At 34.9% G+C, this 21,892-nt stretch overlaps 4 protein-coding genes across 6 annotated transcripts; 2 read left to right on the forward strand and 2 right to left on the reverse strand.

Moving 5' to 3' along the window:
- Nucleotides 1-1,546: 1,546 nt before the first annotated feature.
- Nucleotides 1,547-5,052, reverse strand: LOC105329936 (LHFPL tetraspan subfamily member 3 protein). 2 transcript variants are annotated; one of them, XM_066080941.1, is made up of 4 exons: nucleotides 4,534-5,051; nucleotides 4,076-4,312; nucleotides 3,436-3,464; nucleotides 1,547-2,392 (listed from the first exon to the last, which is right to left on the reverse strand). In XM_066080941.1, the coding sequence occupies exons 1-3, from the start codon at nucleotides 4,946-4,948 to the stop codon at nucleotides 3,454-3,456; spliced, it is 663 nt and encodes a 220-aa protein (XP_065937013.1). In that variant the 5' UTR covers nucleotides 4,949-5,051; the 3' UTR covers nucleotides 1,547-2,392; nucleotides 3,436-3,453. The 2 variants fall into 2 exon arrangements, with proteins under 2 accessions (XP_065937013.1, XP_011429739.3); XM_011431437.3 differs by lacking the exon at nucleotides 3,436-3,464 and having other exon boundaries at nucleotides 4,534-5,052.
- A 3,340-nt stretch (nucleotides 5,053-8,392) lies between these two features.
- LOC105329937 (hypothetical protein) lies at nucleotides 8,393-11,100 on the forward strand. The gene is made up of 3 exons (XM_011431440.4): nucleotides 8,393-8,753; nucleotides 9,632-9,988; nucleotides 10,643-11,100. Exons 1-3 carry the CDS (start codon nucleotides 8,546-8,548, stop codon nucleotides 10,873-10,875), a joined length of 798 nt encoding a protein of 265 aa, XP_011429742.2. The 5' UTR covers nucleotides 8,393-8,545; the 3' UTR covers nucleotides 10,876-11,100.
- A 1,373-nt stretch (nucleotides 11,101-12,473) lies between these two features.
- LOC105329938 (phosphoserine phosphatase) lies at nucleotides 12,474-17,124 on the reverse strand. 2 transcript variants are annotated; one of them, XM_011431441.4, is made up of 7 exons: nucleotides 16,980-17,117; nucleotides 16,509-16,588; nucleotides 16,058-16,222; nucleotides 15,771-15,905; nucleotides 15,356-15,501; nucleotides 14,963-15,111; nucleotides 12,474-13,168 (listed from the first exon to the last, which is right to left on the reverse strand). In XM_011431441.4, exons 2-7 carry the CDS (start codon nucleotides 16,571-16,573, stop codon nucleotides 13,061-13,063), a joined length of 768 nt encoding a protein of 255 aa, XP_011429743.1. In that variant the 5' UTR covers nucleotides 16,574-16,588; nucleotides 16,980-17,117; the 3' UTR covers nucleotides 12,474-13,060. The 2 variants fall into 2 exon arrangements, with proteins under 2 accessions (XP_011429743.1, XP_011429744.1); XM_011431442.4 differs by lacking the exon at nucleotides 16,509-16,588 and having other exon boundaries at nucleotides 16,980-17,124.
- LOC105329939 (peptidyl-prolyl cis-trans isomerase-like 1) lies at nucleotides 17,106-20,749 on the forward strand. The gene is made up of 4 exons (XM_011431443.4): nucleotides 17,106-17,269; nucleotides 19,310-19,464; nucleotides 19,697-19,765; nucleotides 20,153-20,749. Exons 1-4 carry the CDS (start codon nucleotides 17,208-17,210, stop codon nucleotides 20,374-20,376), a joined length of 510 nt encoding a protein of 169 aa, XP_011429745.2. The 5' UTR covers nucleotides 17,106-17,207; the 3' UTR covers nucleotides 20,377-20,749.
- Nucleotides 20,750-21,892: the final 1,143 nt, after the last annotated feature.

Consider the following 21,892-nt stretch of genomic DNA (forward strand, 5'->3'; position numbering starts at 1 on the left):
TACAATTTAAAATGGCACTGAACCACTTAACATCTTATTTGCACACATTCGTTCGAAAATCGTAATTTAGTTCTTCAAAGATTTTATTTTCTAACCATGTATCTCTTAGTTTACAGTAACAATAACCCTGAACGTCGGTTGACGTTACTTGTTTTTGGACCAAATATTTAGTACAGATATTCTACTCTCTTTCGGACTGTTTTATATTCAAAACACAATACCACAACCCCAACACAATTTTTTTTTACAGTTAAACACAACCTGCAAATAATTGTTGATATTTTTTGCACCATTGAGCATTTTCACAGCTTGTATCGGCTTTTTCCCCCCGAGTTCCTGAGATTGACCCTTGTACATTCACCATTCAGTTACAGATTACATATTTTGAATTTTTCAATGATTACCCCAACCTTTAAACATCAAGTTCCAAAATGATTTGTCTCCCTTCATTCAGTTTTGTGGAGATATTCCTCACATCTTGTCACTGTTGTTGTAAATACGTGATATAATGATTGATTTGAAGACAAAGCAGACTACACAAATAACAGTCCAATGTTTTGAATGATAAAGACAAATGTTTAGGATTGGAAAGGTTTATTGATCACATTTCAATTTTTTTGGTACAAAAATATTCACATACATGTTTTTCTTTAGATAATTATTTGTAAAGTTCACAGTTTCTGCTAAAACATCCATCCACCTGATGGTAATTCAGGGCAACTAGATGGATGTCTAGCAATTCTTGCATGGAAAATTTTAACATCAGTACCAGCACTACGCAAAAAACAAATTTAATATCACATATTTCATCAAAATACCTATGTTGTAGTAATAAACTGGAATGTGTTGATTTGATATGATTCAAGTATAACACTGTGGAACAAATAAAAGAAATATCTTGTCATCATAAACTTAAATATAGCACAACCTTCTATAAGCATTTAAATATGTAGGCAATCAAAATATGAACAGGCCTAAAACAAAGCACTGTGACTGTAAAATAAAATGAAACAAACACAACCACAAATGAACTACCAGTAATGTTTGAGATATTCTAATACCAGTGATAGTGAATATTTTAATACATGTAAAACAAAAACAAACAGTTGTAATTTTGAAAATAAAAATGTAATTACCAGCCATAGTTTCTAATAAATCTTAGAACTTTACTGTTAGCAGTAAATGTATCTATACTGTTAGCAGCAAAAGTACACTCAATAGAGTGCTGCAGTCTGCCTTGTTGTTCTCCGATACCAATTATTTCCAAAACCAAAATGTACCCAAGAAAGGATTCTCTCGTGCAACATGTAGCAAAGTACTAGTGTACTTTGTTAATGTTTTGGGTTTTCTAAAAATCAGATATAGAAGACTGCCAATAAAAATCTCATCGGTTTAATTTGTTCACCCAAGATGACAAAATATTTAAGTCATAAAGAAAGACATGGATTTCTAATGGGAAAATGAAATATATAGGACCTTACAGTAATTAAAAATTAGAAAGAAATTCTTTTGTACAATCATGCATATGTAAATCTTCATAAACATGTTTTTATTATCTTGTATTGATTCAATTACAAAAACATGTACTTAAACATTATAAAATTTCAAAATGGAGATTCACAATTTTTGGAAGCATTTGCGTACTTGTATTATCAAGACATGATAACTTCTGCAGAATGCCTCTTTCATACAATTGTTGCATGTCAGGAAATTTTTTTTTGGGGGGGGGGGGGGGCTGAATATCTTGAGTTATATTAAGGGATAACAAAATTTTATCAAAAACTCACCAGCAAGTTTTGAATTATGAAAATCTACCAAAATATAGAACTTTTTCTTGGGTCAAACTTTGCCAAAATTTCCCAACATTAAAATAACCTGATACACAGTTTTATATGAATAATGAGTATTACATACATGACACATGAGAAAAAAGTAAAAAATATACAATGTACAATGATATACATCTAGATTGGGGTCTAATGTTTTACAAGTGCATGTCACATCCCATTGATATCAATTACAGTGACAACTGATTTTTCATATTACAGCCAAATATTCAATCTTCATAAACATCTTTAAAATCGAATAACCCTCAAAATTATACGTACCCTGGTACATGTAATAAAATTATAGTATTACATATATATCTGTCAAAATCTTTTAAATACATATTTTTTTTACATGTAGGAAGTAACGTCTACAACTTAAACCTAAACTTTAATTATAATTGATGTTGTGTTTCTTAAGGAAGTTTGACTTCTCAAGAGTTGTCTGCCCTACAGCCTGATGTCATCCCCCTGTTGGGAAGAGTTGTCTACCATGGCTGTTTCGTCAATGACAGATTTTTCGTTGATGGGCCTAATGTCCGTAAATCCTCCATTTGTAAACGATGCTACAAAGGATTAGGCATACATTATTCATTTCACACCATAATTATTTTGTTTATGAACAATACAAGCCATGCAATGTAAACAAAAATTGAATAAAAAATTTTTACTTTCTAAATTTACACTTAATAAACTTCATTGACTAACAGTAACTGATCATGCCTTTATCCCCAGTGTATATTTATCCTAGCTTATGACCATCCATGCATTATACCGGTAGGTGTCCTATAAATTTTATTGCATTTTACAACAGAAAACATGCAGTTAGATTTTTATACAATGTGTATTTAGTCTTTGAAGCTTTCCTTTTGTGAACAACTGACAGAAGGCTACAATTAGAACAGTAGCAGAAAGCACTGTACCAATTAAATCAGTGGGTCTGTGTTCAAAACCTGACTGGTACACTTAAATGACGACATAAACTTTATTTGTACATGCAAGGACAAGTGATCAGTTAATTAGGAGACTGAGTATCATTAAACCAGAAATATCTGACAAATTGGTTGTAACATGTAACAAGAAATTTTGAAGCAAACATGAGTGATATCTCGTGGCTCATTAATACATGTAAACAAAGTTTGATCCTGTTTAAGAAGATACAATGAACAATAAACAAAGCATGCAAGATTAGATTCAACATGAAACTCTAAAATCAGAATAATCGATGCTTGATAGAATTTCATAAAAAGCCATCAGTCATAAGCTGTGCACTCCCCCACCCCCAAAATTGGGATGTCATAGAGAGGATTCAATTCAATAAAGCTTGTTTGATTGGTGTTAACTAAGTTATGCTTTGAGTTGTCTTACTGTAACTAAAATACTGATAGAATAATTAAGTTGGCCTTACAGTTGATCAAATACTCCTCTTGTTTACAAAAATATTCCAACATATGACCTTTTACTTAAGATCACACATGTTAAATTCATTTATTTCTGGAAAGAAGTTGACATGAAAATAGATCAAGATGAGGCACCAGGTCAAGAAAACTAACTACACACATGCAGGCTTAATTGTTGTTAGTCTTTGAGAATTAGTAATGGTTCATACCTTTTTCTAGATAACAACTTATTTTATGTCTGCAAAAAAATATATAAATATTGCACACAGGTATACAAGGAATGGGCTTGGATATCTCTTTCCCTAACTCACTTTTCTCTTTTTTGCATGTTAACTGATAATGAGAGACACCCTCTAAAAGTTACAACTAATCAATACAAAAAATGAAAGGAAAATCTTAAAAGTGAACTTATATATATCAAATTTTACACTTTAAAGTTAAAAAAAGTTTAATGTACAGTTAATTTCTGAATTACGATATCAATATGATTAGTTAATAAATTACAAAATTTTTGTTGCAAAATTTCTTCTCAAACCAATGAGAGACCAAGCCCTTATCAAAATGTTCTAAATAAGGAGAAAATCTTGCACTGTGAAGCAAACAAACACACTACTAGATGAAAGCCATGGGTGTTCATAAATCATAATACAAATATATACAAAAGTTATTAAATGATTTATCTTGGTTCTTGGTTCAACATAAAAATCTAAAAATTGAAATAAAATCTAAGCTTCAATTGTAGATGCATTTTCATTGCAAAGCAAAATTCAGCAATCCCTCTTTCAAGAACCAAGAGTCACTACAATTATCCCACTGCATTAAAGTAATCCACCAATGTGTGGTACTTACATCTCTGTTTGCGATACTCTGCCTTCTGTAGCAGGTTTGCCTGTTTGGCCGCCAGAACAAAAGCTAGGACCGCCATGGCAAGGGCGTTGAAGATGAGGACAATGGCGAGGATGAAGGCCCAGCGGACCTGACACTGACCCACACGGTACTTGTCGGCGTCCTTACCACACGTCCTTTGAACCATCTCATCGTCCCATCCGTTGGGGTATATGATGCAGCCCAGGGCCATACACACACCTAAAATTATGTTATATTGACATCAATTCATTATTCCTTATAAAAGTTTGTTTACATATTACTGACTTTTGTCAAAATGTGTTGTAATTTTAAAATCAAATCTGGGACCAGACTTGAGCTCTTTTCTGATTAATTTTTAATTTTTATTACAGGGAAGTCTTCAACCATAATTTGGCAAAATAAAAATTAAAGTTTATCATTATGTATAGATAACCCCTTACATCCGATGGCCTGTAACACTCCACAAATCTTCAGAACAGTGGCGGCTTTCAGGAAGCAGAAGAGCAGCAGGCAGACGACAGAGAAGATGAAGACGAGGTTACAGACCCCAACTAACATGCTGGCTGCACGGAACGAGTCGTTGGTCAGGCTGGCGAAGTCCATGAAGTCCCCACGACAGCTGTACTCCCCTCCTACCTGTAGCCGCTCGCAGTACTCATACAGACCGAAAAACCCCACCCCTGGGGAGGTTTCTGTGTCCCCCAGCCACTGGGGCTGGATGAAGGCGACGGCATTCAAGATCACAAAACAGGCCGATAATAACCCCCAGACTACGGTGACCACGCGAAGATTCCTGCGGTATGTCAGGTGGTGCATCCGTTTGTACTCAGGCAGGTGCTCTGCCTCGTGGTCCATCGTGGATTTCTTTGATTTGAATCTCAAAACTCCCCTTTTTCTTTCTACGAAGTCCGAGCGACTTTTTGTTTGGGTGAGGTATAGTTTTCTAACCTTCGCTTCCTGGAGAGTTCTACTAACCGGTTTGACAGGTTACTTGCCTATAAATAGATTTCATTTAGTCGGCGGATCGTAAATTTCAGCTAAGTTGACATAAATTGAAAACAAATGATAAATATGCAGATGAGATCTTCAATATTTAAAAAAAAAAAACAAAAAAAAAAACTTCATACCAATCTTTATAAAAGAAATTCAGAGATTTCAGGTATTTCATTTCACTTTATCAAAGCCTTATCGTAAAGATAAAACTGCTTCAGTATATATAATCTAAATTGTACATATATTTACATATCATGATATACGAGTAGATATGTATAACATGCGGAAGATGAATAATTATAACCAATCTGTTTATCTGTTTAAAATTCAAATTTTTCTTCTCTTTCATAGATACATTTTCCTTTTAATTTGAATTGTTGAATTGGATGGAATACATGTTTATTTAGTAACATATCAGTTTCATTGGAAAAAATGGATCTATATAAATATATTTGCTTTGAATGAAGGTTCAATATTCCATTTTTAATTTCTTTAACGCTCATACATTAAGCACAGACACTTGGGACAGCCAGGGAATACCCCCCCCCTTCCCAAATCTTTATCTATCAAGTTGAATTACATGTATTTAAAAAATACGAGGTGAACTCACATTTTCTGCTTGCTAATTTATTTATTTTTTTATACATGTTTATAATATCATATCAATAATGTGACATTCGTCTTTTTAAGCTTGTTTTTTTTTGTAATAAAAGCCCTTTTCGACTGACTCTAAAAAAGAAGAAGAGAAAAATGTTTTGTTTTCTATGAAATAACGTGCAATATTCACTTAGGAACCGTGTCGGTCTCAAGATTTTTTAAAAATTAAAAGGAATGTGAAATGAAGGATGTTGATTCCATGTGTCATTTTAAGTGCCTGCGGCAAAAACACCATGCATGAGTCTGAGCCTGGTTTGATGTGGGGGGCAGGGGGGGGGGGGGGGGGCGGGGGGGGGGGTTCTATGAATGTAAGTGTAAAATTCCAGGGGTGGTGGCAGGATGGGGTCAGCACACAACCGCATCAATATAATCGTATATAATCGTATAATATTATACAAGTATTTAAATAGTTAAATTCATAATTAAATCAAAAAGTGGGGAGTTACAGTTAGAACCTCACTTGAAATGCAAGATAATAGTACATGTATAATGATAAAATTATTTATACAGATATTATTATTTACAGGTAGTTACAGTTTATGCTACACACTGGAGTACATAGAATTAAACTTATAATTAATGAAATATAGTAAACATACATATAGTAACCAAAATAGGCAAATATATGCACCAATAAACTGCAGATTGAGTTAATTCCAGGACATATGCAGAAAATGAATAAGTTTGTTGAAAAAAAAAATGGGGGGGGGGATCGACTTAAAATAACTTTTTGTTTTGGAGAGGGTTTATGTACATTGTATATGCCTTACCATCCATTTGAATTCTCAATAAAGTATGTTTAAATTAAATAAAAAATCTAAATTAAATTGTAAGTACAACAGATAAAGTCTTTATAATGGGTACATGTATATATATTTATGTAATATAAAACAAATGTGAAAACGTTTACAGGAAAATAAACTTGGTTGGTCGTGTGATCAAATCCTGCAAGTTTAGAAGAAATATCTCAACAATATTAGCGTTATTTTCTATTTCTTGCGGGTAAGAAGGTATAATTTAAAAAACCTAACCCTCGTGAGGAGATGTTTTTAATCTTTTAAAGAAACTCAATGCTGACGTATGTATGTTACATGAATTAAGCTATATAGTATATACAACATTTGTTATAGAATTTGCATCTTCTCAAATCGAGGGTTTCTGATCCGGTCCGCTTCTTACACAATTTTTGACACGGGTAGCTGGTCAGGAACCCTTGACTTGGGAAGATGAGATCTCGTCAAATAAATTGTGTGTAAAACTCATTATCAATTTTGTTTTACATGTTACATGTACATGTTCACTATTTTAGAGATAGGTGTCCTACGGTCAAGTTGCAGATATAGTCCATGCAACAATTGCATCAACATGACACAGTCTGGTTCGAATGGCATACCGGAAGTTTAGCAATTGGATTCAAATTCCCGACCGCTAAGGATCGGGATGCCTTGTTGATGAGTGTCCGAGTATACCAGTCATAGCCAGACGACACAGCGGTATACTGGATACGGCACACCCCTACCGAGTCTCAGCACAATCAATCACAATTATATGTTTCTCTTCAGGATACCACCTTCTACGATTAGTCACCATTTCAAATTATTGTTGTTCATTTTCTTGTTCTTACATTTGACAAAGCGGGTCTTGATTTGTATCTTCGTTCCTATGGACTAATTTCGTTCTTCCGTTATCTGACTATACCCTATATCTGTTGTCTCGTAGCGCGCGCGAGGAAGACACGATGGATGTCTGCATTCCAAGCGAGTCGGCGTCTCCTGAACATTTCGGGGTCCACGGTACAAAGGGAACCGTCCTTGATTAGCCGTGTCCGGGTTGGCGATTAGTTTGATTACTTAATGAGAGAAGCTGTCAGGAGTTTTGATAACAAACACCTTGAAAAAGAAATCTGTTTTCGTTACTGGAACGTTTTGTCGCTGACTTGTCAACTTTTCTCAGGTTAACCATTTCTGTACCATTCATTGCAATGCTGTTTGATCATGATGTGTTTGTAATTGTGAAGATATTTTGTAGCTTTCATACTTTCTTTCGAACACAATTTAATTTATCAAACCGATCTTACTGGAATGTGAACCTATTTCATAATATATTATGAAATAAGTTCATTCCAGTGAGACCAGTTTGATAGAGATGTATACATGTAGTGAGTACTCGCAGGTTTTCTGGTTTGTCCCAGGTTTTTGTTTTCGTTATCTAAATCAGGATTGATGGACACGGCATACGATGTCATTAAAGAGCTTGAACCTTATAAATTCGTAAAACAAAACAGCCGTTGATACACCAATTAATAAACTGCTTGCATAACTTCAGTAAAAACTTTATCATCAATAAGGGCACCCCCTGACTGCAATATCGGGGTTCTTCCTGTTTCGGATTAACAGTGTTAAGATAACGGTCCCCCGCAAACACGGGGTCTTGGGTACCGGTTCCTCGCTGTCAACTTTCAAAGAGGCATATCGATGAAGCCTCGTACAACCCGCGCTGTATCTCTCTGTAAACATGACCACACTGTGTTTATCCTCCCAAACTGTCGCCTCCTGCGATCGGATCAAAGAACGACTCCTATTGGTGGAATCTGTCGGACTTTGATACGGACGTTTCGTCAGCTCTGTTTACTTATTACCCGTATTACCAAACCTATCATCACTGATACGGCCATTCATTCAAGAGATACCAAACCTGTTGAACCAGTACCCGGTGAGAAAAGGGGAAAAAGAACGCTGGGATCTGAAAGCAAACTTGTTAGAATTTTGACTCTTTTCGGAACAAACAAGGAATCAGTTGATCATGTTTTGGATAGTGTGCGTGTTGTGTCTGGCATTGCCCAGTTTCTCCTCGGCCTGCAGCCTCGGGATGTGGAAGGCGGACCCCGCGGACTGTGGCAAGTTCCGGATGTGTGTGCTGGGCCGGGAGACGGAGTTCAAGTGCCCGGATAAAACTGTCACCAACCAGATGATGCAAGCCTGCGTCCCCCAGGGATCGTACATGGACACCTGTAAACATTTATTTGCAACTTGACCTATTGCTTAAATAAGTTTCCGTTAAGCGAACTGAATGGTCGTGATCTTTTTTGAAGACTCTATTGATTTCCTTTAGAAGAAGAGCCCTGTTTAAGGATGCAGGAAAATACTCAAAGTTAAAAGATAAAATAAATGGAATTCATACTAATTTATATAGTTAAAAATCATAATTAAACCTTTAAGGTACACGTAGATCTGACGGCTAATTAATTTCTTGCCCATCCAGACCCTCTTTAAAGGAATTATTTACCTTTTATATTGTCATATTGCAAAACATACAATTTAATTTCGTAAAATACATTTAGTTATGAATTATGAATTTACTGCAATATAAAACAATTTCTTTAGATAAAACAGTATATACATTGTATTTAGTAACGAAAAATTAATAAGCTGCAAATCAGCTCAAGGAGATTCATTGCTCGCGAACAGTAATTAAAAAAAAACGAAACATAATCATATATTTAAACTTTGAAGGAGTTTGGTGTATTCATTTTTTAATTATTTGATTATGAGCAAATGGAAAAGTAAGTTGATAAAATATATTGTTTTCTAACACTTTGATTTGATTCCAATTCGTTTCAATCCATTCTACGTACACATACTATTAACTGTCTGTATGGAAGAAAATTATCTTAAATCTAATATTTATGGTGGAGAATAAAATGAACCATTTTTCTTTGAGCATGCTGGATTGAGGACGCTGTATGCCGATCGACAATTTTGTAAACGCAAAACTAAAAAATCCATGTTATTCTTTAATAAAGCGAATATATAGCTCTTCACAATGGTTGAACAATTAGCAGTGGACTATTCTGTTTTGACAGAAGAATATTTTTATTCTTTCTTTTAGGTTCAAAGACTCAGAAAACGGTCACTGGAAAAACATCGCTAACCTCAAAACCAGACCCCACAAAAACGGATAAGCCGACAACCCAGAAAACGGAGAAGCCCACCACCCCCACAATCCCGACCACCTCCACCCAGGCGCAAAAGGTCAACCCCTTCATGGAGATGTGTAAAGCCTCTCCCACGGCGGTTCTCCCTCACCCCCAGAGCTGCGCTAAACAGGTGGACTGCTCCTTGGTGATGGCGGGGATGGTGGGGGTGATGGAGTGCCCGTTCCCGACCCTGTGGAGTACGGACACCAAGCGCTGTGATAACCCGTTCACCGTGAAGTGTGGAACACGGTGGGAGCCCAAGGACGCGTGTAAGGATAATCTTTAACATTTGCAATTAACGATAATTCGCCTTAAAAGCCTATACATGATTTTATAGGACGCGTGTAAGGATAACTTTATACAGAATTACAATTTACTATATGTATAATTCGCCCTAATAGATTACTGATCTATTTTGTAAATTGAGTGTAAGGATATATACTGTCTAACATGCAGTATTACTTTTAATTATAATTCGCCCTAATAGCCTATTATTTTATAGGATACGTGTAAGGATACTACGTAACAGATTTACTTTACCGACTCTTTCTGTTAAAAACAGGAAATGACGATCTCACCTCTTTCAATTAGGCTATTACTACTATATGTAACTGAAATACATACTCAGTATTTGAAATATTTTAAACCTTCCTATTGGTTAGATTACATTTTCCCCCAAAATTGAAACAAGAGAAAGAAAAAAAAAAGAAATCTAAATGAAATAAGTAGCAGTAAACGAGAACTTTTTAATGCAAAAAAATGTATGTTTTATTAAAAATTCATTTTTTTAATAAATCAACAATTTTTTAAAATATTTATATCAAGTATGTACATGTAGCATAATTATGTTTTATGATCTTTGTAAATGGGTCGATCGTCTATAAAATGTTGTATTTAAAATTGTGCGGTTTTTTTTCTTCCAGGTGAGTATGAGAGCAACGCCTGCAAGCACTCCTCGCACTGCGTGCCTTGTGAGATCAGGTTCCCAAGCTGTAAGGGCCGGGCCGACGGGATCAACGCCTGGTCGGGCCGGGAGCGGACCCCCTACTTCGTGGTCTGTGAGAACGAGCGCCTGGTCCGTCAGGGACAGTGCACGTACGACGAGGAATCGCACATCGTGTTCGATCCAATCGAACGCGCCTGTGTCCGGCTCTAATTTTCTTTATCAACAAGAGCTGAATTACAGTGACTTTTTCTGACTAAAGAATTCAACCATTTCCCGATGTGAATGGCGGGAGAAATTAATTCAATCGCAGCACAATTAACTAATAATGGCGCCATAATTGTGTTCGAATATTAACTATATTGTGAAATATTTTGTCATATTCTTTGTTATAAATGCAAATCAAATCTATTTTTGAAAATAAATGATCATTCTGAGTTTTTTTCTACTGATCAGCTGACGTCACAATAGGATTCGGCGTACAGAGTTGACCGTCATAGCAAACTCATACATTTCTTTTGAAAATAACAAATGATCTTAAAAACATAGAATGAAATATTTGAAAAGCTAAATTGCACTTTATACAAACATTTAGATGTGACAAACATTTTCGCATCTAGTTCTATAAGGTATGAGTGTGCGTTGGAACTATTTAATCTGATTTATGTTTAGACAAGTACATTGTAAAAAAATTGAACCGTATGCATTAACTTTGGTCGTTCTGTATATTCAAATACCGATATAACTATTAAAATTATTTTGGCTTTAGCTAGTTATCGTATACGATTACAAACTCATTAATATGTCAATAGTTGTATGGTAATTGTTTTTGCAATGAATGCATGCTTGACTGATTGAGTTTCATGAAAAGAAAAGTAGCCAAGTTTCTTCTCTTCAAAACCTTACATTAATTGCATTTGTGCATTCAAAAACATTCATTATAATTTTGATTGGATTTGCATGTTCTAATGTGTGTTAATCGGCTAGTCTGGCCAACCAGTGCATTTTCATTTTTGGTTCTCAAACGAAAGAATTAAATTGATGACGTCGGGCTAACGTCGTGATGAAAATATAGGATTTTGTGAAATCTTTTAAATCTTTAAAGTTGTTTTGCGAAAAATTGGCCGAGAACACATATTGATTTTTTTTTATGAATTGATTCAAAATTATCTCTTCTATTATTGTGTTGAGTAAAATGAAGTTCGTCTAGATCGTTTAAAAGTTTGAAGCATAGTTTTAAAATGCGGTTTTCGACTAAGATATGCATTTTACCATATATTTCATTGAAATGGCGTTGCATTATTTTATCAGCGACACTGTGTTTGAATCACGATAACATTATTACTATGCAGACGAATCTCAAATAATTTTTTAAAATAAAACCCTGAAACCTATGGATCACGTGGACAAATTTTCAAGGTAGGTTTTCTCACAAGCAGGTAAACCCGCAAGCTACCTTAAGTACAATTTTGATTCATTCCGACGCCCCTGCAAAGGGTTACTTAATATTGGTCAAACATCGCTTGGTCTACCAGTTGATGCCAAGTCACTTTAATGCATGCTTTGTAATGCCCATTTATGTAGCCAAACAAATTAAATAGGAAATTCACTCAAAAATTTAGAGTTTGGATTTTGAGGTTTTAACTTTCTCAAAAAATCAGCACATCTATCTTAATTTATAAAATTTTATTATTTATAGACATTTCATATATGATATCATAAACATGCATCATATTGATTACAACCAAACTGAATACACTAACAAAGAATAATAAACACATCTGCGTAGATAATAACAGACCAAAATCCAAGTATCACAAACAAAACTGTCACACCGTGCTGTATCCTTCTCAAACAAATATCAATACACAATATTACTTATATGTATATGAGATAAAATATAAAAAATACACTCTGAGTCACATTGTCAAAAATATAAAACAGATATGATATGTTTCTGCAGCAATTATCTGCTAGTTCACGTAAAGGAGAATTCAAAACAGTACACATCCTGTGTACATTCGTTTAAATAATGCAAAAAAGTAGAAGTATACACAAAGTACAAATATACATTAATACTGAAAATTTTCTTCAATATATATACATACATATATATATATATATATTTTTTTTTATATTAGCATAAATGTTGCCTTATTCACATCTCTTATATTAAAATCTAGGGTTGTCTAGTAATCAAATAGCTGAATCACCAATCTGCATTTCTTTTGAAAATGTCCTAAGAGTTGTTCAGTAGAAAATGTCTACCAGTTGTCCATGAGAAAACGTACATCAGTTTTTCAGTTAAAAATGTTCTTGAAAAATGTACATCAGTTGTCCAGTCAAAAATATGCATCAATTTTTCAACTGAATAAATTCATCAGCTGACCGACTGACATCAATTGTCCAGAGCCTGGATCAGGTCCCTGAAGTCTGTCACAAACCATGCTGCCTTCTGTTTCACGCTGTCCCTGATGACATTCCCTCCGTAACCAATGAAGGCATCCTGTAAAAGTACAGCTACTGATCACTGACCGATCATCCTCCTGGCTAATTATTGCAGACAACTTATTGCAAACTGTTTATAATAACATAAGTTAATGCTGACATAGAAATATGAACACTTGTTGCAAACTGACTCTTAAGGTCAGACGACACGTTCCTCGAGAATATTTTTTGTATCTCCTCGTAATAAAGAGTTCCAATAAAAAATATCAATTTTATGATTACTTTAAAAATGATCAAAATTTACTTGGATATGGTTATATATCTATATGGTCGAGTGGTAAGAACCGTGGCCGCTCACTGCCAGAAGCGTATAAGTTCTAGAGGTCGTGAGTTCAAAGCCCCGCCCCGGCGGAGATAAAGTTCTAAAATAATGAATTTCACTGTGATGAAGATGTATTTATTTTTATATCAGCAAATAAAGTGTATTTTCAAGATTATATAGGAAATTGCATACTCTAGTATTTTGCAGAAATGCCTAATAAGGTACCCTAATTTTTTGCAAGAAAGCTTGTCAAAGTAGTAGTAAACCATTAACAAATTCCTGGAAAAAGTTATCTAAAATTGAGGAACGTGTTGTCTGACCTTAAATAAAATGATTGAGTGCAAACACTGACATACTAGCTTGTAATATGTCTCAGATATTAAACAAGAAGCCCTGGGCCACATCGCTCACCTGAGCATTAATAGGCATGATAAAATCAGCTTAATGGAGTCATAATACTGTACAAACTATCTGGACAAAGTAGTATAATACATATAGATCCAGTATAAATTAAAATCCATTTTTTACCTCTGTATATTTCTATGTTTACAATCAAGTCTCTTTTATGATGATTTTATAGTCTTATCACATTTTGAGCATTAGAGTTCTCAAAAAGATCCTAAACTATTGTTTATATATGGGATATTACCTACATCAAACTCTGAACCCCTTGTGAGGCCTAAGAATCGTCCATGGGCCTAAGTCTAAACAATTTTACAGAATCAAGCGATGTGTCAAAATGCTTGCATATAAGTAAACCATACATTACAACATTTCAGTTTTTGTGAATAATTAAAATGTTTTCCTTTGTAAAATTTTATCCTCAATGTGGCCCCACCCTATTCCTCAAGATTTTGATTTTAATGAATTTGAATCTACAGTATCTTAAGTTGCTTTCACTTACTAAAGTTACAGCTTTTCTAGGCAAATGGTTTTTTAGAAGATGTTTAAAAATTTTTCTCAATATATTCGTATGTAAAAATTTGCCCTCCCCCTTCTGTTGTGACCCCATTCTACCCTTATGGATCATCATTTGAACAAACATAAATCTTCTCTACCTGAGATGCTTCCACACAAGTTTCAGTTTTCTGGCCAATTGGTTTCTGAGAAGTAGATTTTTAGAAATTTTTCTCTATACATGTATATTCCTATGTTAAAAATGACCCCCTATTTAGAACCCACCCTACCCCTGGGAATCATGATTTTCACAACTTTGAATCTACATTACCTGAGGATGCTTCCACACAAGTTTCAGCTTTCCTGGCTTATTGGTTCCGAGAAGAAGATTTAAAAAAAAAATTTCTCTAAATATTCCTATGTAAAAATTTGACCCCCTCCCTTCATTGTGGCCCCATCCTATCCCGAGGGGATCATGATTTGAACAAGCTATTTCCTTCCTCTTTGTATCTGGAAATAGTTGCTGTCTAGGGGGACAATAACTTTCTATCGCCCTTTTTGCTACACACTGATTCAGACATGATTTCTTAGAGGACTCTGACAATTTTCAGTGTCTTCAATAGAAGAACTTACAGCAGGAGGCACGGCTTCCATGTCAGTCGCTCCATCCCCGATCATGACTAGCGTTTTGACTCCACGTTCTTTTTTTATTATTCTTGCCACAATGGCCTTACCCCCAGAGGATGATGTAGGCTGGTTCTCATCAAAGCCCGCGTAGTCTCCTAGTAACAAATCAAAAGAACAGAGATGATCAAAACTCCTTTCACTTTGATTTTTATGCCCCAAATCTATATGATAAACTTAAATACATGTATATCCTTTCATATGTTTCAGCTTAGCTAGAAAGGATGAGGTAGAAGAGATTTAAATATGAGTGGGGTAAACTAACCATAGAAAGAAAGCACTTTAGAGATAATGAAGACAATGAACAAAGTAGACAAACTTTTGTTAAGTGAGCAACATTACCATCAAAGTAGAACTTGATCTGGTTGGCAAACACATTTTGTGCTGGAATGTTGAGTATTTTGGCTGCTGGCAGAATGATCGAAGTGAAGCCCCCCGACACTAAAAAAACTTGCTTATTTCTTTTATGGAGCTCTGCTATCAGTTCCCTGTAAATAAAATAACCATCATAGATGACCACAAAACTAATTACAATGGACACCTTCTATCAAATTCTCATACCTATTTTGAAGTTGGATATTTTATAAGGAATTTGAGTTAAAAACATGTCTTAGAGAACAAGTAAAGAAACAATACTAGCTCTTTCACTTAACATCTCCTAAGTTTCTTTTATCTTTTAACTTTAATCAGTCTTTTTGTTTCCTATAAAAGAAATGGCTAATTACATTCTAGCACATGACATGCTATATATACCCACCGAATATTAGGGGAGAATTGTGGGGGATGTTGTTGAATGAATTCCTCCAGTTTTTGTCGTGAGGGTTTCACGATTTGTAACCTTGCCTCCAGGGCCTCTCTAAAAGACACTCCTCCACCCATTGCTCTTGTGGTCCTACAAATTACAAGGAATTACACAATCACGATGTTTTTAATAGTTTGCTGGATTGCTCAGTGTGTAATACAATTATAAGTGGGACGAGGGAAAGCAGAACTAGACTTGAACCAATTTAAATCAAATACTTGTTATAGACAAAGCCAATTTACCATTCCTGTACCTCTTTGCCCACTCCACAGAACTTGGCCAGTTCATCCAGAGCCTCATCCACCAATAGGGTGGAGTCCACGTCAAAGCACACAGCGTCCGCCCTCGCCCATGACCTTCGTGTCTCTTCCAAGGTCAGACCCATAGCAGAGACAAGCTGGCAGACACTGCAAAGAAGCAAATTGTATCATCAGAGTTGCAATGCATATTACACATGTTATAGCATGGGAGTAAAGTAGCCTGATCATTATAGAGTCTATTGAAATGTAGAATACACCTCTGACTTACTTAATCATGTTAATGTATAACTTTACAAGAAAAGCTAGGGATAAGAGCTGTTTTCATATTTATTTTTTTTTTTTGGGGGGGGGGGGGTCCCTAATAAATTTTATAGAGGAATGTTGTAAGTTAAATATACTTATACATGCATTGCAAAAAAAAAAAAATACACACAGACTGTGGAAGATGGTCTGATTAAGAAGCGAGGATCTGGTCAAAGTTGAAGAAAGAATTTTCATCTGGTGAAAGGAAACCTTTTGAATTAAAACAAAATCCAGATATCTTTTACAGATACACTCAACATATCACTAAAAGTTAGGACTGGATAACATCTTTGGTATTGGAGCTATAATTTACTTGGAAAACTCAACCCCATCCCACTTTTATGTTCTCTTTTTTTAAATTATCAAATGATAATTAAACATCAAATGGTAAAGTTGCATTTAATAAGAAATTTCACCATTGGATCTGGGTGGGTCATTCAAGCATTCAAGACATTCATATATAACCATGATAACTTCTGCCCACTAAGTCAGCTGTGATTCCCCTCCCCCCGGAGCTGGGGGTGGGGATTTTGTGAGGACATTAAAGTCTTCCAGTAAATACACAATTCATAAATAAAATCAAATCCCATTTTTATCTCACCTGATACCAAGAAGGAGAACTATAATGTGGTGTCAATCGCTGATTCAAGTTAATTCCTCACCGTGCGGCGTGCGGCTTTGCTGACGACGTGCATACGGCAGTACTACGAACCCGGTTTATTTCCGACGATAATTTACTATTGTATGTTGATCCCGACCCGAATTTCAACAATTTTGCCGGCTAAAAATCCTAAATACTTTCTAGAGTAGATATTTTGATTGAAAAAAAATGTCCACTTCTGGTGTCCCTCCTAAAACATGGCAACCCTCAAATGTAACCATAGAGACAACGTAAGTATGCGACATTGTACTGGGGAATATGCCTTTTCAAAAATGCTGGAGACACGATAGAGTGTTCTCCCGAATTTTCTCTGTTTTTAATATGTTTTACGGTGTGACCGTTGGGGCGAGCGCAGAAGGAACCAAACATCTCTCATCATTGTTAAATTCAACGTTAACCCGTGTACTTGCCCCAACCTAAAAACTTAAGCTTTGTCTCGAAAACTTTTATCACTGCAAGGAACCCGAAGTTATCAAACCTTTATTCCAATTGTCCATTTTAGGCTAATACACTTAAACAAACTACCACTGAGCATAAATTAAATGTAAAACAAACTTATTAAAATATGTTGAATCAAAGCCGTTTGATTTTTTTTTTCATAAAAAGACAATCATGTTTTATCAGTCCTTTACGTTTTAGTAATGGTCACTAAAATCAGTAAAGAATAAACTGCTTGTCTGAGCGTGTTATTTCCCATTTTGTTCCTTGTTGTTATTTTCCTCTGTATCACCAATTCGTTTATAATTTTGTGTATTTTTGTGTTCTATATATATGCGTTGTAGACATTTTTAAAATAATTTTTTGTCACCTACCTCACGCATGCATATTACAATTAGATCAATATGACAGTAAATTAAGTATGGAACTTGCATGTTTATTTACTAAGCAAATATATGATCAAAACAAAACCAATCAGCCGAAGAGTCACCATTAACACTGATACTGAGTACTAACTACACGTTACACCCAGTACATTTGCTTGATCCACCACTAAATTTATTGCGCGAAGTCACTGTGACATCATACTTAATTTTAAGTCACTGTGACATCATACTTAACTTTGTTTTGCGCTCGACAGTTCTCGTAAATTGTCGGAAAAATTCGGGAAAGGAAATGACGTCATATGTCAGCAAAAGTTCAAATAGGTACAGTTTTTTTACGTAAGCATATGTGTTGTTTACTTTAGTGTTTTTAAAGGATTTTTGTTGTTATAAATGAAATAGATGTATACGATTAAGAGGTAAGAATTTTCCTTAGAAACGCTTCCTGTTCCACCATGTTACAATGCACCGCAAAGGATTATTGGGATATGTAGAACTTTTTCACGTGGCCTCATAAACATTTCTTTGAACAATTTGCAGATTTCAACTCGAATTTTCTCCGTTCGTACACGTTGTCTATGGAGCTCGCTATGCGAGCGGCGCTTTGCGCCGCCTCGCTGCGCTCGCTATTAATACATGTTTCATTAGTCAATGTTTTTGTGAGAATCAACATAATGTTTGTGATATTTTTTTGTTATTGAATCTCAGTAAAGTAAACATTATAAACCGAATATACTGTACGTAATTATAACCAGAGACACAAATATGTTTAACTTATTTATGTCTCTGTTATAACTATACAGTTATTAATACAAAATGTATCTTTTAACTGTTTAAGAAGTTGTCTTGAATGAATAGCTATACATAATTTAATTTATTTAAAGGACTTTACAGAGTTACTTATAAGCAGTTTACCCTTTATTAACCACAAAGTCTGGTCCATCATGTTGAAAGCAAATAATCATAAATCTTGGGTTGGTTCCATTACCATGATTATAATCGTTTCTATAATTAATAAGGTCTAATGTTTACCATCTAGATTTGAGCCTGGCTGTATTACCGGGGTTTACAGATGTGTGACTACAAGTCAATACTAATATCAGGTCTTATTAGGTATGAGGTTAGATGGCCTGGGGCAGTTTGTCAGAGACCTTGATTTTGAGTCCCAGGACACCTGCCTTTTCATTACCTATTACATCTTTTTAAATCAAATAACCAAGCTAGTGTTAATAAGATCTTTGTTATTTATCACATTGGTTATCATGATACAATATCAGGTATTATAAAAGCATAACATAAGTTCACAGCCGTCAGTTGGAGAGGGAAATAAAAACATACATAGTCATTCTCTATAGCCATAGTCACCCTATGAATAAATGCTGGGGGTCTTTACATGATTAAATGTTAGTTACTGGTACACATACTACATGTACTTATAATTTTTTGCAGGATGGGTCAGTTTGTTCTTGAACTTTATTGGAAGCATGCGCCGAACACTTGCAGAAACTTTGCTGAGTTGGCAAGAAGAGGTTACTATAACAACACCAAGTTTCACAGGATCATCAAGGATTTCATGATACAAGGCGGAGATCCTACAGGAACGGGTTAGTTAAAGATCAATGATCCTTCTCAAGCCTATCCCAATCTTTTCAATTTTAAATCAAGAGTATTTATTACAGTGTTAATGAAATGTACAGAAACATGAACATGACGCTTATCTTGTTAGTAATTTGAATTTGATTGAAATAAATTTTGTTTCCTTTGTTAACATTAGACAATGAGTTTACTACCATACCTATATACACGGTACAGGCTTTTATGTATTTCTAATTCTAGGAAGAGGGGGAGCCTCAATTTATGGGAAGGAGTTTGATGATGAGATTTCAAATGAACTAAAACACACAGGTATAATGTTCCTCATTGCCTAGCAATCTATTTTGCTTCCCAATCAAAATGTATCATAATCAAAGAAAATGAAGACTTTGCATGCCAATCAAAAATTTTGATTTTTTTGGAATTTATCGATATCTTATAACAAATTCTCAATATTCTTTTCACATGAAATTAATGGGAATTATCATTCAGTTTTGGGTAAATGAAAGACTAATATGATTTACCTACTGGTGTTGACAAATTGAATAGGGATGTGTTATTTGAAGATTTACTTCTGGAGAGTCATCATCTCTCTGTAGCGTACATTTAGGTGCAGACATTTTATCTATAGCAAACAGCAGACCTTTCAATAAGAGGTCAGGGAAATTCTCCTTATTTACTTCTGTTACTTCCTTATAGGTGCAGGAATCTTATCGATGGCAAACAGTGGTCCTAACACTAACGGGAGTCAGTTCTTCATCACCCTGGCCCCCACCCAGTGGTTGGACGGAAAACACGCAATCTTCGGCCGGGTCAGTAGCGGGATGACGGTGGTCCAGCGGATCGGCCTGGTGGAGTGTGACAACGATGATCGCCCGGTGGACGACGTAAAGATCGTCCAGGCCTACATTACGCCTTCCTGACCGGTCTCATCCCCTGGGGGACAGTTTATAGGAACTAACATGCAGAGCCCCGAGGAAAGGCTATTGGGGATTGAATGTTACATGAGACCTTGTATAATGGCAGCTAGAAATACATTGTACTTTAAATCTTTTGAGAAAAAAATGATTTTGTTGGTTATTACAGGTTTACATGAGTTGAGGAAACTAATGTCTGGTGTTTGATGTTGGTTTTAAAGATCTTGTATATTACAAATTGGTTTCAAAGTTCATGTATTACAATTCTTTGTGAATTCATAAAATAAGTCAATCTCTTTTAAATTGTATCATATATACTATTACATGTGTATTCTAAACACGTTAGAATGTATCTACGTGCATAAAAAGTTTTCCTTCAGTTGTGAGTTTAGTCAATTTTCATTTGATCTATTTTTTCAGAATTTATTTAGATAAATGCATGAGATCATCTTTGAAGTGCTTGAGCTCTTTTATATAAAAAATACATGTGCATAGAATATTATTGTGTATTATGTAAATTGTCAAATGAATATCCAAAAAAAGGTCAGATTGGGCCAAAAGCTGTCTTGTAAATAAATTGATGTGTAATTGACATGTATCATACTTAAAGCTTTGTCACTGAATTTCATCACTTCAAATTTGCTTTCATTCTTTATTTAAAAATAATTTAATTCTGGGTGTAACGCGCTTTCTGATTGGCTAAAAAATTATTTTATATCGTATAAAGAATGTTGCCTACGTCATAGTAAGACTAACGTCAAAAACGTATCAATACGCCTGACGTTACGTTTGAATTTTGTATAATTTTACGTCATTTTAAAGGTCAAATGACCGTATTTATCTACAATGAAGAGAAAAAAAATTAAATTATAAGCGGTTTATAAAGCGTAAACTGCCTCAAACCATTTTATATCGTATAAAACAAATAAATATTGAATTCATTCCTTAAAAAAACCTGAACTTTATTTATTTTACAACGATTGATAAGCAAGTTCTACAACTTATATTAATATCCCTCGTTGGCACGGATGTTAGCGCGAGTGGGTCATTTGTGTAGGAAGAAGCCGGAGTACCCGGAGAGAACCCACGTGTCCAAGCGGGCGACCGCTATTTTATTTTAAAATAACTGTCTGATAATGAAGGACACCAATACTGAAACACCTTGAAATTGAGCCTATTTTGATACATGTATTACGTTTTGAGCTCACTTACGTCAGACAGTAAATTTGTATGATATATTAAATTATATATAATTGTTTAAAGGTTCCATATGCACAATTACATGTCGTTTTATATAAAACCCAAAACCGAACACGCAAGGGGAGCGGAGCCTAACTATCTATATAGCCATTTTTAAGCTGTTTTTCCGGCGGAAAGTTTAACTATAGGGAGAGCTGAACTCAATACAGCGTTAGTTTATACATGTACGTGCATGTATGGGCTTTTTCCCTATCTCAGTACGTACATGTATATTGTGTTAGAAACGCATACATGTAAGGTCATGTGTGAAGTTTGAACAACT

This window comes from Magallana gigas, chromosome 4, assembly GCF_963853765.1.
Source record: "Magallana gigas chromosome 4, xbMagGiga1.1, whole genome shotgun sequence".
Lineage (NCBI taxonomy): Eukaryota > Metazoa > Mollusca > Bivalvia > Ostreida > Ostreidae > Magallana > Magallana gigas.